The sequence below is a fragment of the Manduca sexta genome, chromosome 28 (genome assembly GCF_014839805.1).
Source record: "Manduca sexta isolate Smith_Timp_Sample1 chromosome 28, JHU_Msex_v1.0, whole genome shotgun sequence".
In the NCBI taxonomy this organism is placed as follows: domain Eukaryota; kingdom Metazoa; phylum Arthropoda; class Insecta; order Lepidoptera; family Sphingidae; genus Manduca; species Manduca sexta.
Window position 1 is genome coordinate 7,261,881 of NC_051142.1, and position 16,824 is coordinate 7,278,704.

The following is a 16,824-nucleotide window of genomic DNA, read 5'->3' on the forward strand; positions in this document are numbered from 1 at the left end:
TATATATTTCTTATTTTAATAAAATATATACTTGTTATCCGTAATTCGGGTTGTCTTGTTTTGTCAATTTGACTGATGACGGATAAATGTTATGACATTTTGAAACTCGGATTTCCGTTAAATTCGGTGAGCTATTAGATAATTTAGAAGCAATAGAGTTATAAGTGTTTTATTTGATAATAATGAAGGCACGCGGGATTTTTAGTTTGTATCAAAAAGCTTTAAATCGTAGACCATATTTAATACAGGCAATTCAAGCCGGAACATTAATGGGAGCAGGAGATATTACATCTCAAACTTTGTTTGAGGATAACTCCTTTAAACACGTGGATTACAAGAGATCATTAAAGTTTGCCTCAATTGGTTTCTTTATTGGTGTAAGTTGCTAACTTTACTTTGATATGTTATATGCATAAAATTGATTATTGTTTATCACTTTTTATTTGCAGGGGCCTGCATTACGTATGTGGTATGGAGTTTTAAATCGTCACGTAGGTTCTCAAGGGAAAATTGTAGCTGTAAAAAAAGTATTGGTGGATCAGTTACTATTTGCTCCATCATTTCTTGGTATGATCTTGGTTTGTGCTGGCACTATGCAGGGTAAAACTTGGGATAAAGTAAAAAGTGATGTTCAGGCAAACTATTTTGATGTATTACAGACAAACTATTATATTTGGCCATGGGTGCAACTTGTTAACTTTTACTTTGTACCACTACAGTATCAAGTTCTGCTTGTGCAGACTGTTGCTTTGTTTTGGAACACATACCTCGCATGGAAAACAAATAGAAAGAGGCTATTAGATAATTAGTTCAAATATAATGTGTGATTATTTGGATAAAATGTAAGAATATGCTTATTATTTTAAGTTTAGCTGAAATAAGTGGTTAATATAATGGTTGTTAATAGAATTGATAATGTAATGGAGGTTAATTCAATTTTGGTAGTCCTTGGGTACATATTTTGATGCAGATTGCATTGCATAACTATGGTGTTCCATATATAAAGCAATCTGCATGCATTTATTACATTAGTCATTGTAGTTGTTTAATAAAAATTAGGTTTGCAAAAATAATTTACAAAAAAATAAAACATGGTTTGAAATTGGGGAGAGGTAAAGCAATGGATAATAAAAATAGTTTTATATTATCTGCTTCTGATGCATAGCAGTAAATAAATATGTTATGTATAAAGGATACTTATTGTAAAGGGTGCCCAAAAAGGGAAATATCAATATTCAATTGGAATAAATTTTGCTCCTTACGAAGTTTAATGAAAGATGTTGATGGCAGGGATGGTATCTATGAGGAATAGCAAAAAATGCTCATGGGGGTCATGGGATGAAATATGATAAAAAAATCCACCATTTGATAGTGTTGTGGATAACAATTAGATTCTGGAGAGTTATTACCATAAAATCAGATGATTAGGGACAAAAGCCAACTTCATTATTAGTTTTATGGTAGTTAAGATACTCTTAAGATACTAAATCAATTCAGGATACAAATGAATAAGTCTTGAGTGCATCTTTATTATGAAATATATAAATCTTAAATTGCCATTGAGATTTAAGAAAAAAAAGCATAAATAAGCGATATCCCTATTCATCTTGAATTTGGGGTGAATAGCAATGAGAATGGGGCAGGGAAACTCGCCAGGGTTGGCATTCATGCAATAATAAAAATATATATCGGGCAACTTAACAAAATATATTTTAATTATTAAACTTTTATTGGCATACCTACAAAATATAAATCCCTACTGTTATATTAAATTGTGAAAGTAACTGTGTGTCTGTCTGTTACCTCACACCTAAATTAGTGTAATAAGTTTTACTCAATAACCCGTATGTTTCGGATGAGGTGTAAATATATATCTTGTAATTTCCCCTATTATTATATAAAATATTATTATTATTAATTTAGCATAAGTATGACACCAATGAGGTTTATGTCTAATTATAAATATATCTAACAATGTAGTGAATTAATTATATTAAGAATTATTATGTTGGTAACTCTCAATTGCAATTGTTTATTTAATATTTTCTTGTTGGCAACACTGCATTGAAATTGTTTATAAAATAGGGTGCAACAGTCATTTGAGCCCTCTTGTATTGTGGATCGCCTAATAAACAACACCTCTTGGCACTTCGTGTTATTCATTCGAAGACCGGACCAGACCATTCCTCGCATCCTGCTCGTCATATTTCAGAAGTGGGATCAGAAAATGCCGCCGTATTACACAGGACTGCGTAAGAGGAAACTCAGCAACACTTCTACTGAAGCAACTAGTGAAGAAGAAAACGATAGCAATTTTTTTCTTCTTTTGCAATACCACCCAATGAAGGACTGCTGCCACGTTCATCAAGAAAGAGGAGAGTTACCCATCTTGATGCTGAAATCATCCCAAAATTTGATCCGGGACAGAAGACAACTAATGTACAAGGTTGGTTACACAAAATCGATCAATTAGGAGATTTATATGAGTGGGAAGAGCGCGATAAAATCTTCGCCATGCAAATTCGTCTTCGGGGAGCAGCCCGAGAATGGTATGACGATCTAGATGATTACGGCGCTTCTTGGGCCATCTGGAAAGACAGATTAACAAAAGCTTTTCCCCGCTCCACTGATTTTGTTGACCGTCTCGAAGAGATGTTGGCACGAAAAAAAAAGCAATGACGAAACTATGACCAAATATTTCCATGATAAGATTTCTTTGCTTAAGAAATGTAGTTTGGAAGGAGCAACAGCTATATCCCTGCGTAATCCGAGGATTGCCCGTGGAGTTACAAGCAAACGCAAAAGCATATAGTTGTGATACAGCAGAAGAACTTTACTATGGTTTTATCATCTCTTGAAAATTATAAAAGTTAGAAGCGAAATCATCCGATTCTAAATCGACCTGGCAACGAGGAACGGCAACCAACATCGCCCCCAAGATTTGCTACAACTGCCGTAAGACTGGACATGAAATTCGGGACTGCAAATCCGTGCGCTGCCAAATTTGTCAACGGCTGGGCCACTCTGCCACGTCTTGCTGGTATGCTGCCGGGACATCTCAGACCGTCCCTAGGACAGCACAATACACCACGACTCAGCAGCAAGGAATACAGGCACCTCAGCGGCCAATGCAGGTGTGTAATGTATATTTTACCTCTTACAAACCTTTATCTCAATTGTATACGAAAACGATATCTATCAATAATCATACAGCATTGGCTTATATTGATACAGGTAGTAGAGTAAATATAATAACCTCAAATATTAAACAGAAATTGAAATTAAATTACTTACCATCAAATATTGTAATGCGAGGCTTCGGTGGTTTGCATATACCGTCATTAGGAAAAGTACAGTTTAACCTTCATATAGATGACGTGTACATTACAACTTGTGCTGAAATTACCGATGCTAATCTTAGTAATATAGATCTCATTATTGGACAACCTGTGCTTAGCCATCCAAACATTAGTCTTGTGGTGACGTCTCGAACAGTAACTTTGTTTACAACCGACACTACACAACACTTATCAGGGATCTCACTAAATAGTAGTGATTTTATTTCAAAAGTTTCGCTATTTACGTGCAATGACGTTGAGCTGTTTCCAGGCTGTAGCTGTGATATAAACGTTTACACCAATCACAATATGAATACTAATATTCTCCTAGTTACTAGACCAGTTTTATTCATGTTGGGAAAAAAATCATACCATATACCACAAACTATTTTAACACAAAAACCATATCAGTTACGTATTATAAATATTGGTAACACAATTATACAATGGCAATCTGATAAGTTAGTCACTCGCGCCGATGTTTACTGTTACGACGACGTACTGACAATTTCTGGCGAACCATATTTCGATATACCCACAGAGAACCCGAAAATGCATTTAAATCTTTATGATATCGATGTTGGTGAAATAGATAAGTATAATAAGTCACGTTTACATGACTTGTTAAATAAATATAGTAAAACATTTGCCGAGTGTAGTAGTGATCTCGGTACTAGTGATCTGATAGAGATGCATATTGAAACCACAACCCCAAATCCAGTTTATTGCAAGCCATATCGTTTATCGTATAAAGAAAATGAGATCGTTCAAAATAAAGTTGACGAACTTATTTCCGCGGGTATAGTCCAGGAGTCAATATCACAGTATGCTAGTCCAGTCATCTTGGTTAGGAAAAAGCGGGCGACTACAGACTTTGTGTAGATTATCGAGCATTAAATGCTCGCACAGTAAAGGATCGCTATCCTCTTCCACACATCGATGACCAAATAAACCGGCTTTCAGGAAAAACAATATTTACAACCCTAGACTTAACGCAGAGTTATTATCAGGTTAAAATTTCGGACGAATCAATTTCAAAGACTGCTTTTGTTACTCCGAGAGGCCAATATGAATTCCTGAAAATGCCTTTTGGTTTAGCTAATGCTCCTGCTGTATTCTCGCGTTTGATTCGTAGGGCTCTTGGTTCACTAGAAAGTAAAATAGCTATTTATCTAGATGATTTGACAATTCCATCTACAAGTATTGAGGAAGGAATAGATCTATTAGAAGAAGTTTTAAATCTTTTGACAAAAGCAAATCTAAAACTGAATCTAAAGAAATGCTCATTTTTAAAGACAAGCGTGAGTTATTTGGGCCATGAAGTCACTGCAGGTAGTATTAGGCCTGGTCTGACTAAAATAAATGCTGTTTCGGAATTCAAGCGACCACAAAATGTACACCAGATTCGACAATTTATAGGTTTAGCTTCATATTTTCGTAAATTTGTAAGGGGATTCGCTGAAATAGCTAGACCCCTTACATATCTTACCAAAAATAACACAGAATGGGTTTGGGGACACGACCAGGAACATGCATTCACAACCATCAAAGCTATCTTAACAACACGTCCCGTGTTGGCCATTTATGACCCACATGCTACGACAGAAGTACACACCGACGCTAGTAAGCTAGGCCTAGGCGGAATCCTATTGCAATACCAGACAGATGGCCTTTTAAGGCCCGTTGCTTACTTTAGTCGTGTAACAAGCCAAGAGGAACAACATTATCATAGTTTTGAACTGGAAACTTTGGCAGTAGTTGAATCCTTGAAACGATTTAGAATATACATTATGGGTATCCCAATTAAGGTAGTTACAGATTGTGCCGCGTTAAGAACAACTTTGAGTAAAAAAGATTTGATACCGCGTATCGCTCGATGGTGGCTTACTATCCAAGATTTTGACATAGAAATAGAATATCGTCCTAGTGCCCGCATGCAACACGTGGATGCTCTTAGCCGTAACCCAGTAGATACAATACCAGTTTTACAAATTGATGACGTAGATTGGCGCCTAACGTTACAAATACAAGATAAAAACGTGCAGGCCATAATTAATCAACTGAAAGAAGGAACAAGTAATCCAGATATTGTCAATAATTATGAATTAATTGATGATTGCTTGTTTCGTAAAACTTTACATGGTAGTAGATTTGTTATTCCAAAACTATCGAAATGGGGTTTGCTTCAGAAATATCATGACCAAGTAGGACATATTGGTTTTGATAAATGTGAAAAGGTTATAAAATCACAATTTTGGTTTGCTGGGATGACCAGGTTTATCCGAAAGTATATAAAAGCTTGTTTAACCTGCGCATATGCCAAGGGTAACTACGGCAAAACTGAGGGAGAACTACATCCGATCCCTAAAGTAGATATTCCTATGCACACAATACATGTTGATCATTTAGGTCCTTTTTAAAAACAAGGAAAGGGAATTGCTATATATTAGTTGTTATAGATTCCTTTACCAAATTTGTGTTCGCAAGGGCGGTTCGAGGGGTAAGTTCAGTTGAAACGATAAAACATCTGCATGAAATCATTTCTACTTTTGGTAATCCACACCGAATAATTACTGACCGTGGCGTTGCTTTTACTAGCAGATATTTTAAGGAATTTGCTTTACAAAAACAATTTAAGCACGTCTTGAATGCAATCGCATGTCCGCGGTCAAATGGCCAAGTAGAAAGAGTAAACCGTACGATAATAAATGGCCTTAATACCACAGCGGAGAGCGAATGTACCTGGGATGATAAGTTAGTAGATGTCATTTGGGGAATAAACAATACCACACATGCAGTCACAGGTGTAGCTCCATTCAATTTGATGTTCTCTCACAAAAATTCTCTTCTCCTGCATATTCAACCACATTAAATAGTGATTCGACTTCAAGGGCACAATTAGAAGAACGTAGAAAGGCTGCTAAGTTACATATAGATAAAAATATGACGGTCATGAAAAGTCGATATGACCGACGCCATAAAAGTTGTAGGAAATACCAAATAGGAGAATTAGTTCTATGGAAAGGAGGCATTTCTAGGGACAAGACCACCACGGGAATAACCAAAAAATTAGGAAGTCTATTCACAGGACCCTATAAAATTACTCATGCTGACTGTAGCATAGATCGATATACAATAAATAGTATAAAAGGAGTGAAAGGATATAGAAAATTCAGTGCTCTTGTGCCTAGTGACTCCCTTCGGCCCTACAAACCTACCGTTTCGGATAGTTCATCAGAATCCGATCGGGAGGTAGACAGAGACGATCTTATCGATTTATTAGAAAGTTAATGTTTTGATGGCTACATGACATTGTATTCCACTACGAAACTCAAAATAGAAAATAATTAAATATTCTTATGTAATTAGTTGTTACCCATCCACTTATTCTAAGGTGGTCATTAAAAGAATAATGATGCACCCTAATTTCTAATAATTTAAATAAATCTAGTAATGGGTACGTCTTTATTAAACTTCTACTGTATGTCACAAGACTTAATCCATACATATATTATAATATTACCATATAAACATTGTTGTAAACTGAAATAATATTTAACATTGAATCTATACTATAATAAATAAAGATATTATTATTATTATACAATATCTAGCCACTAAGCTATGTGATACTGTAGTCTAGATCTATGTGAATATCTAGGCTACAAAGCTATGTGGTACTGTAGTCTAGATCTATGTGAATATCTAGGCTATAAAGCTATGTGATACTGTAGTCTAGATCTATGTGAATATCTAGGCTACAAAGCTATGTGATACTGTAGTCTAGATCTATGTGAATATCGAGTCTATAAAGCTTTGTAATACTGTAATCTAGATCTATGTGAATATCGAGTCTATAAAGCTTTGTAATACTGTAATCTAGATCTATGTGAATATCTAGGCTACAAAGCTATGTGATACTGTAGTCTAGATCTATGTGAATATCGAGTCTATAAAGCTTTGTAATACTGTAATCTAGATCTATGTGGATATCTAGGCTACAAAGCTATGTGATACTGTAATCTAGATCTATGTGAATATCGAGTCTATAAAGCTTTGTAATACTGTAATCTAGATCTATGTGAATATCCAGTCTACAAAGCTATGTGATACTGTAGTCTGGATCTATGTGAATATCTAATCTACTTAACTATGTGAGCCTACGTCTGTTAATTTCTAACTGTGAATTATAATTGTTATCTTAATTACCAAAATTAAACTAATGCATCTTATAACATTATGTCGCATTATTACATTACGTACAAATATAATCAATCAATTAATTAAAATATGTAAAACACAACACTATAAGAAAAGAATATATTTTTTTTTTTTTTTAACACAAAACCGCGTAAAATATTTTTTGTTTCAGCTCCCAAAAATGGGAGACAATCCGATTGATCGCCGTGGGCCACGGCAGCTGCAGGATGGCCGAATGTAATAAGTTTTACTCAATAACCCGTATGTTTCGGATGAGGTGTAAATATATATCTTGTAATTTCCCTATTATTATATAAAATATTATTATTATTAATTTAGCATAAGTATGACACCAATGAGGTTTATGTCTAATTATAAATATATCTAACAATGTAGTGAATTAATTATATTAAGAATTATTATGTTGGTAACTCTCAATTGCAATTGTTTATTTAATATTTTCTTGTTGGCAACACTGCATTGAAATTGTTTATAAAATAGGGTGCAACAGTCATTTGAGCCCTCTTGTATTGTGGATCGCCTAATAAACAACACCTCTTGGCACTTCGTGTTATTCATTCGAAGACCCGGACCAGACCATTCCTCGCATCCTGCTCGTCATATTAGTCTCTCTGCCACCCATATGTAAAAACACAAGTTGCAACCATTTGTAATTTAAAAATTATATTTGTTTAATCATAAAAAACACCTAAATTACCTAGACAATTATGATAAATTTTGGTTCAAAGATAGAAAGGATCTTGAAAAAGAATATACGGTATGAATGAAAACGCAAAGACGTAAATAGGGGTTTGCTACATGATCAAAATCCACGTGAGCGAAGTCACCGACGCGACGGGCCCTCTTTTATTATTAATTTATTTATAATTTAAATAAATCAACTAAGTATATATAAGTAATAAATATGACTTTAAAATATGTGTTTTTGAATTATATCAATGACAGGAACACATGTTTTATGACCACAGAATTTATTCCCAGTTTCATAATTTTCTATGACAGTTTTTAGATGTCGCTATTCATATTTATAATCGTCCCTATTCAAATCTTAGACATCCCCAATCACCCCATAAACAAGGATGGTACGATCCTCTAATAAATAAAGTTAGCAACACTGAGGAGCAGGCGCCGGCCGACGGCGTAAATCCCGTTTGACAGTTGGCACATCAAATCTGGTTTGTTTTTTTGGCCTCGGGAATACTTGAGCTCGAAACAATAATAATAATAATTTATTTCCAAAACAAAATAATTACACAATCAGTTTTAGCAAAAAATTCTACACTAGGCACCTGAGACCAATAAACTAAACTAGGCACTGCCTGTCTCGTAGAATGAATTAAGTAGGAGTAACAATGACAAGCAATTTGTCTCTGTAAACTATTGAGTACTTTGTACTTTGAGATTGAGTACCTCAAAGAGAATTATAATATACTAGCTTTTGCCCGCGGCTCCGCCCGCGTTATAAAGTTTTTCGGGCTAAAGTATTCCGTTATAAAAATCACGCTATATATTTTCCCGGGAGTCTATGTTCTTCCCAGGGTCTCGAACTGTCTCCATACCATATTTCATCTTAATACGTTGGGTAGTTTTTGAGTTTAACACGTTCAGGCAAACGGATGCAGCGGGGGACTTTGTTTTATAATATATTATTGTAGAATTTCTTAAGAGGAACAATCCCGTCCTACCTCATTGTTTCATAACTTTAACCGTTTACGCAGCGCAGAAGCTCTCAAAACTAATAAATTCCCCCGTTTTTACATGTTTCATTACTGCTCCGCTCCTATTGGTCATAGCGTGATGATATATAGCCTATAGCACTCCAAGAACAAAGAGCTATCCAAGACAAAAATAATTTTTCAGTTCGAACCGATAGTTCCTGAGATTAGCCATTACTGCTCCGCTCCTATTGGTCATAACGTGATGATATATAGCCTATAGCACTCCACGAAGAAAGAGCTATCCAACACAAAAAGATTTTTTCAGTTCGAACCAGTAGTTCCTGAGATAAGCCATTACTGCTCTACTCCTACTGGTCATAGCGTGATGATATATAGCCTATAGCACTCCACGAACAAAGGGCTATCCAACACAAAAAGAATTTTTCAGTTTGAACCGGTAGTTCCTGAGATAGCGCGTTCAAATAAACAAACTCTTCAGCTTTATATAATAGTAAGTATAGATATGGAAAGAGTATGTAGGTAGTAGGTACCTGAAACTGAGTACTCAGAACTGAGTACCGACCAGCGTACTGCGTAGTATCCATAGTAGTCTGTGGTACCAATTACCAAAGAACATTTGTTACCTAATTTATCTATCTACGTTCGAATCACGTTCTGAAATTCCGATTACCGGAAGATAGTGATAACCTACGGTGATATCACCAAATGCAAAAACGTTTTATCGAAGTCTCAACAACGCAATTTGTGTCTATATTCTTGATTCTGTAGTAGTCTATGGTGAGTGGTGTCTACTCTAGTTTATTGGTCTCTGGTGTCTACTAACTGGGGCGAAGTTGGGCACGCAGTTTAAAGGTGTTCTGCGGGATTTTTCTCAGTACATAATTAATTTTAAAAAGGTAAAATTAATTAATTTTGTATTGTTTATCAAAATGTATTTTTTATTAAAATTTTGTGATTTTGTCTATTTACATGTATGATACCCAACTTGTGCATTATCTCTATCATAGTATTGTTAACTATGAAGTCATATTTAGTTTTTGTCGGAAAATGATTGATTTTATTTCCTAGTTAAAAGAACTTATTTCGCTATTTTGGCCCTAATTGATAAAATTTGGTTATGATATAATATTTTGTACCCGAATTTTGGTGGTCAAAAGATAAACTTAAATTGGTTTCCAAGTGTGAAACTCGTTATACATTTTGGAGAAAACTTTTTTGGTTTAGTTTTCTAAGGAATGTACTCTGGTGAAACTTGAGAGTGGTAATTTTATAAACAGAGAGCATAATTTTACTGATAGAAATCTTTTTTTACCTCAAATCCAGGTTATAAGATTCTAAATTTGAACTTGTATTTTGGTCACTTGAGTGCATGAAGATCAAACTTTGTTATTTGTAATCACAGTAAGGACAGTGAAAACAGGTGTTTTAACTTACTTACAATTTTAATGTTAAATTACAAATTTCTAATCTAAAAGTTTACGGGTTGTGTTAAACTCATAATCCTTTAAGGTATATTCCTTGACATAGGCAATGTTCAACCTCCCTACTGAGTAGAATTGGTACCTTTGTGATCAATAAAACTCAACAGTTTAAATTTCATCTTAGTCCAATAACTGCTAACCATATGGCATGTTAAACAATTCTAATTACATATTAATGTTTGGGAAAGTAGTGTGGCACCTACATCTCTAAGGTACCATATACTTACATTTCTGATTTTTATTTTACTGCTGTCTTTTATGCATGTATACAAAGTTTAGTTTATCCTCTTTAAATTTTGATAATATTAAAGGATAACTTAGAACTATAGATTAGCCTTTATCAGGCATGATCTGAAGAGACTGACCCCAATGGGGACATGTACATATACCTATGCATAAACCTCTAATCAGTTGCCCTCTCTCTCTAAATTCAACAGAAGTACAGTCAGCCATAAAAGTAGCTAAACAAACTTAAAATGCTTCTACATATAATAATAATAATATCAGCCCTGTATTATATACTTGCCCACTGCTGAGCACGGGCCTCCTCTACTACTGAGATGGATTAGGCCTTAGTCCACCACGCTGGCCTAGTGCGGATTGGTAGACTTCACACACCTTCAAAATTCCTATAGAGAACTTCTCGGATGTGCAGGTTTCCTCACGATGTTTTCCTTCACCGTTAAAGCGAACAATAAATTCACAAAGAATACACACATGATTTTTTAGAAAACTCAGAGGTGTGTGCCCTTGGGATTTGAACCTGCGGACATTCGTCTCGGCAGTCCGTTCTACACCCAACTAGGCTATCGCCGCTATAATATACTTATACTTTAATTGAAATATTCACTTTTTATTTGAAAAAAGAAAAACATGACTGGCGATTTGAATTTTTTTTTTGTTCAGTTACTTTTGTAGCTGGACTGTACATATGTTTGTGTTAAATTATTCAAATTATCTACTGCACATTGCTCCCCTCCCTATTCAACCTTAAATCAAAATTTGAGATTTGTCCCCCTTGAATTAAATGCTGGTTTATTTATGCCTTTGGCTGTATTTATGTTTTTTGAATATCATTGGTGTTAGCATTATATTTGCATTTTACTTAATCACTTACATAATATTTTTGTTAACTTCAATGATATCAACAGAAAATAATTAATTTACATCAGTTATAATAATCAACTATCAATTGATATTTCAATTTTTGAAATTGTCCATAGAAAACAAAAATGGAGAATTTGGAGCAAGTATCATCAAACAAGATCTTTGGGGGTCAACAAAGAGTGTATTCACATGAGTCTTCTGAGCTTAAATGCAAGATGAATTTTTCCCTCTACCTGCCACCACAGGCTGAAGGTGGTGACGTGAAGCTGCCAGTGATTTTCTACCTCTCAGGGCTTACCTGCACTGAACAAAATTTCATTACAAAATCAGGTTTCCAAAGGTATGTTCTATATGAATAGAACTGAAAGATATCACTGATATGTCATACTACTGCTAGTAGCAACATATTAAGTCTGAATATTATGGCATTGGGTATTCAACATTTTTTTGAAACATTTATCAAAAATGTAGGTGTCATCCAAAATGTAGCACAAAAAGGATTTTTCAAACATAAATAAGTTTTGGATCTGATGGAATGGGAATTAAGTATTTAGATATGTTGCATTTAAGAGAAAAAATACAAAATCTGACCCAGTTGTAAAAAATACAGCGCTGCAATTATTTCAATGTTAGCTAACCCAATTTAATGTCATCTAATTTAAAAAAAAAATAATCAAAATCTCAAGGTCAAGCTGTTTTTTTTGCCAACCAAGTATAATTAATATGTTAGTTATGGTCTGTACCCAATTAAGAAAATAATTAACTTAGAAGGTAACAGTATAACATTTTGTACTATTTTTAATCAGAAAATAAATTCTTTTCAAGATTTAAAACATATTCAAGATAAAGTAATTAATGGCGTTTCATAATCTGACGCATGCACGAGTGTGAAAAGCTTGTGAGCGGCGCGCGAATAGATCTGTTACAGTGAGTGCATGCGAGCTGCGCGAGTGCTATGCATTCGTCGTTTTTGATACACAGTAACCTTTTTTAGGCCAATCTCTACAGCTGAAAAGCACCCACTCGAAACCAGAATATTCGTCTAATTTATGTATGATACTTATAAAGACGTAGTTTTGTTGTCTTCGTCTCATTATTCCAATATTAGACTAGTACTCCTTACCCTCGAATAAATTGTATTTTAAGAATGCATTTGAATGTAGACAGAGCCAATAGTCACATTTAGGGACTAGCTACACTTGATTCAGCTCGATTCAGCTTTTGTCTATAGATAACACTAGTTTTGTACGGACATGCTTATGCATCCATTCAGCATTCGTGACATACAGGCATGAAAGGACAAGTGCGTTTCTATCATGCGCATGCTAACGCTTGTGTTCAGTATTGTAAAGCCGCGTAAAGCGCTGTACGCGGACTGCCCTCGACGACAAATTGCAACTTGCAGAGGTTGATCAATTTGATTTAACATTATTATGAAAACATTTCGCATGCAATGATTTATTGTTGTCTTGTAATTCCGGTATTAATTGTCGCGTCTTCTCTCTAACCCAGAGATTCCTCAACGTTTTTTTTGCTAACCCCCATTTTTTAGTCACGCCAACGTAACCCCCCGTCAAATCTCCCGTGGACATCTGGGGGTCCACCTGGATCACTTTGTGAATTAATGCTCTTACCCAACTTGTGTTATTCCAGATAGGGTCGACCCACTGTCGTTTGCGTTTTAATTTATTACGCTCCAGTGTTTATTTCTTCTGAAACAAGTGTAACGATAACAAAATCGAAGATGGGACTGTTTAAATACTAAATGAAACTAGTTTACCGTGAGCATGTAATCGCCTCTCAGTTATCTAGCGTTGTACGCGGAAGATCTTCTATCTGTCTTCGTTTTAGCGAAGATAGTAGATATATGACGGCCTTTAACAATCTAACAATGCCGTACGCGGCTGATAAAAGCGAAAGTGTTATAAGCAGAATATACGTCAATATAAGTTAGTTAGTTAATAACATAGTTGTAACCAAAATGGTCCTTCGAAAGGTGAATGGAGCTGAATAAATGTAATTAATGTTATAAAAAAGCGATTTACATAAATGATTATATAATGACATTATTAAAGAGATATCAAAACCATAACACATAATAATTGTTCTTATCGGTAATTTTATCCGTGGTGTTTTTGATAATAGGTATTATTTTACCATTTTTTTTCTTGTAGATAACCTAATGATTTGTTCATTTAAGATAGTAAGATAAGTTGCTATGCTGCTATGCTGCTATTGTTTAAACCATATCAACTCTACCTAAAGGTAGAGTTGATATGGTTTAAAAATAAGTAGAACTCTGCTTCTTAAGTTGTGCTGAACGCTGAATTATTTTAAAGCAGTGTTAAGTTACAGCGGCGCCATGGTGTGAGGGCCCCATTAACCACTAGCCGCTTTTGGCAGTAATTGGTTACAATACAATAAATACAATAATCGAATAAACACAAGCCATAGCCCCAGCATGAGACAGGCTTGGGAAAATTATTCAAGATCCATTTGTTGGACTTATCGAATTTATTTTGCGGTACATTCGCCATACTTGGACGCACGTCACCCTAAAAAGAAGACCTGGAGATCATGTTCACACTGCACACAATCGCGATTTATATCCTCGAAGGAATAGGCAGAACGTTACCGGCACAATGGGGTATTTACCCGATTCACGATTGATTTTTAGTTTATCAAATATTTACGTCATAAACATTCTAACGCAGAAAGAATGATTTAAATCCAGAATAACAATCAAAAGTTATGTATAAGCTTTAGAATTTCGGTTGAAGAGGTAAAAGTTAAGAAACAGAAAAAAGGCGCAATACCCATATAGTAAAGTCATCGGGAATTCCGAAAAAAGTATAGAAGCGATAATCCACTATAATTTAGTCTTGTTAATTCTTGTACGAAAATATTTAATTTTTATATTTCTTCAGATATGCCGCAGAACACGGTATAATTGTCGTGGGTCCTGATACTTCCCCTCGGGGTGTTAAGATTGATGGAGATGATGAGTCATGGGACTTTGGAGTGTCTGCTGGGTTCTACTTAGACGCCGCCAAGGAACCGTGGTCCAAGAATTACAGAATGGGAAGCTACTTAAACACCGAATTATATGATCTAATATTGAAGGCATTCAGCAATGTAGTAGACCCTGATAGAATTGGTATTATGGGACATAGGTAAGCTATTTTTATATAATGGTTTGTAAATAATGTTTCAATTTAAATACCTATTACATTCCTTTAATTTTCAGTATGGGAGGTCATGGCGCTTTGGTATCTACTCTTAGAAACCCCGGACAGTACAAATCAGTCAGTGCTTTTGCTCCTATTTGCAATCCCACAGCCTGTCCATGGGGCGTAAAAGCCTTTAATGGTTATTTGGGAGAAGACAAAGCTAAGTGGGTGGAGTGGGATGCTACAGAATTGGTCAAGAAATATGAAGGCCCTCCTCTTACTCTTCTTATTGACCAGGTAAGAATTACGTAAGTAGATGTCCCAAGACTGTTCTTGGGACGTATACAGCTGTCTGTATAGCTGTTCTTGGGACGCTCTCGAGTATTCGAGAGCGACCCATTGAGCTTTGGCAGGTGGTCCAAATTACTTTAAAATGGGAATAAAATAAAAAGAAAAATCTCAAGACCATGAGTTATGTACTAATCCTTTATTATATGCTAATCCTAAAGAAATAAATTATTGACTCAATTTTGAATTCTTTTTATAAAGACAAAAACAGCGTTAAATTTAAAATTAGGTCAATGAATGAATATACGTTGCGGCCCGTGGCAACGCAACTAAGACACCTTTTTGGTCAGTATAAAACAGAGGTTGAGCACTGCTGTTTTTGGTAGATAGTGACGGAAAGGAAATAATAGCCTAATATAACCTCTTATTGTTCGCAACCTCAAGTTGACCTTGTCTACGCAGTTTTTATATTGTTACATAACATTGGACTTTAACACTTACAGAGGTACAAGTTCATAACTACAACATTTTTAAGGCTGTTTACCTAGTATTATTCCGAGCAGGATTATTTTTTTGATCTCTCTGAAAATTATTTTTTTTTCGTACTGGCGTCATACTTGGATTGTGTAATAAACTATCTTATGAAACAGATGTGCTAATTATTTCTATTATTCATTAATATGACCGAAAAAATATTTTGGGAGTTGTGGTGTACTACAGGCTACACGAACTACAATCAAGGGCCTAAATCCCTATGACAGTGTAAACTCATAACGAAGCTTACGTTATGTTTCTGAAATTAGCGTGGAATGGTATTCTTTATGCTAATTTCTATTGTCTTAAACGCAGCGGGGTGTGTTACGCACTATCAAAATAACGTGTGACTTAAAGAATAAGGTCACTGGGGTGTAACTATAAGGTGGTATGACGGCAAAATGCCAGGCGCCTTTGGGTTGAAGGGATACTAGGTTTTGTTTTTGTTAACAAAAATATTTTATAGTGACCTAAAATAAAGTGGCGCCGGATTTGCATTGATGAGGGGGCCTCATTCCATAAATTTAGCACGCGCTTTCACGTGTAGTTACGACATTGAGTACTATGTGCTAACCCATACTCCCAAACATTTCTAAAACATCGTTGAAATAATTGAAAAATTAATCGATGAGAACTTTCAGCATGCTGTATGTGCTAGTTTAAAGTATCAACGAGAACAATGAATGAAGATCAAAATAATTAATTATAATAACTGTTAATTTCGATTATTTCAGGGAGCCGCTGATAAGTTCTACATTGAAAAGCAACTGCTCCCCGAGAACTTGGTGGAAGCCTGCCGTTCAGTTGGCGTGCCAGTTATACTGAACTTGCGCGAAGGTTACGACCACTCCTATTATTACATTTCCTCGTTTATCGGAGAGCATTTTGATTTCCACGCGAAGATACTCAAAGCCTAAGACATCACAAAAATCAACAAAGTTGAAAAAATAAATTTTAAATGTATTTATTTTTTTATGCAATAAAGTTGTTTTAAATAAAATACCTA

At 35.0% G+C, this 16,824-nt stretch overlaps 1 protein-coding gene and 1 long non-coding RNA gene across 4 annotated transcripts; both read left to right on the top strand.

Annotated features, from left to right (window-relative positions):
• Nucleotides 1–119: 119 nt before the first annotated feature.
• Nucleotides 120–16,820, top strand: LOC115445772 (S-formylglutathione hydrolase). 3 transcript variants are annotated; one of them, XM_030172192.2, is made up of 5 exons: nucleotides 120–377; nucleotides 11,943–12,166; nucleotides 14,754–14,999; nucleotides 15,074–15,293; nucleotides 16,553–16,820. In XM_030172192.2, the coding sequence occupies exons 1-5, from the start codon at nucleotides 183–185 to the stop codon at nucleotides 16,733–16,735; spliced, it is 1,068 nt and encodes a 355-aa protein (XP_030028052.2). In that variant the 5' UTR covers nucleotides 120–182; the 3' UTR covers nucleotides 16,736–16,820. The 3 variants fall into 3 exon arrangements, with proteins under 3 accessions (XP_030028052.2, XP_030028054.2, XP_037300529.1); XM_030172194.2 differs by lacking the exon at nucleotides 120–377 and adding an exon at nucleotides 9,822–10,134; XM_037444632.1 differs by lacking the exon at nucleotides 120–377 and adding an exon at nucleotides 9,894–10,119 and having other exon boundaries at nucleotides 11,937–12,166.
• Nucleotides 2,872–8,102, top strand: LOC119190976. The gene is made up of 2 exons (XR_005113321.1): nucleotides 2,872–3,134; nucleotides 7,711–8,102. It is a non-coding gene; the product is annotated as an uncharacterized LOC119190976 (long non-coding RNA).
• Nucleotides 16,821–16,824: the final 4 nt, after the last annotated feature.

Bases quoted from the DNA above. Each gene is read 5' to 3' on its own strand.
- LOC115445772 (XM_030172192.2), top strand. From the start codon at position 183: ATGAAGGCACGCGGGATTTTTAGTTTGTATCAAAAAGCTTTAAATCGT. The intron at 378-11,942 runs GTAAGTTGCTAA...AATTGTCCATAG, and splicing joins CAATTGGTTTCTTTATTGGT to AAAACAAAAATGGAGAATTT. The intron at 15,294-16,552 runs GTAAGAATTACG...CGATTATTTCAG, and splicing joins TTACTCTTCTTATTGACCAG to GGAGCCGCTGATAAGTTCTA.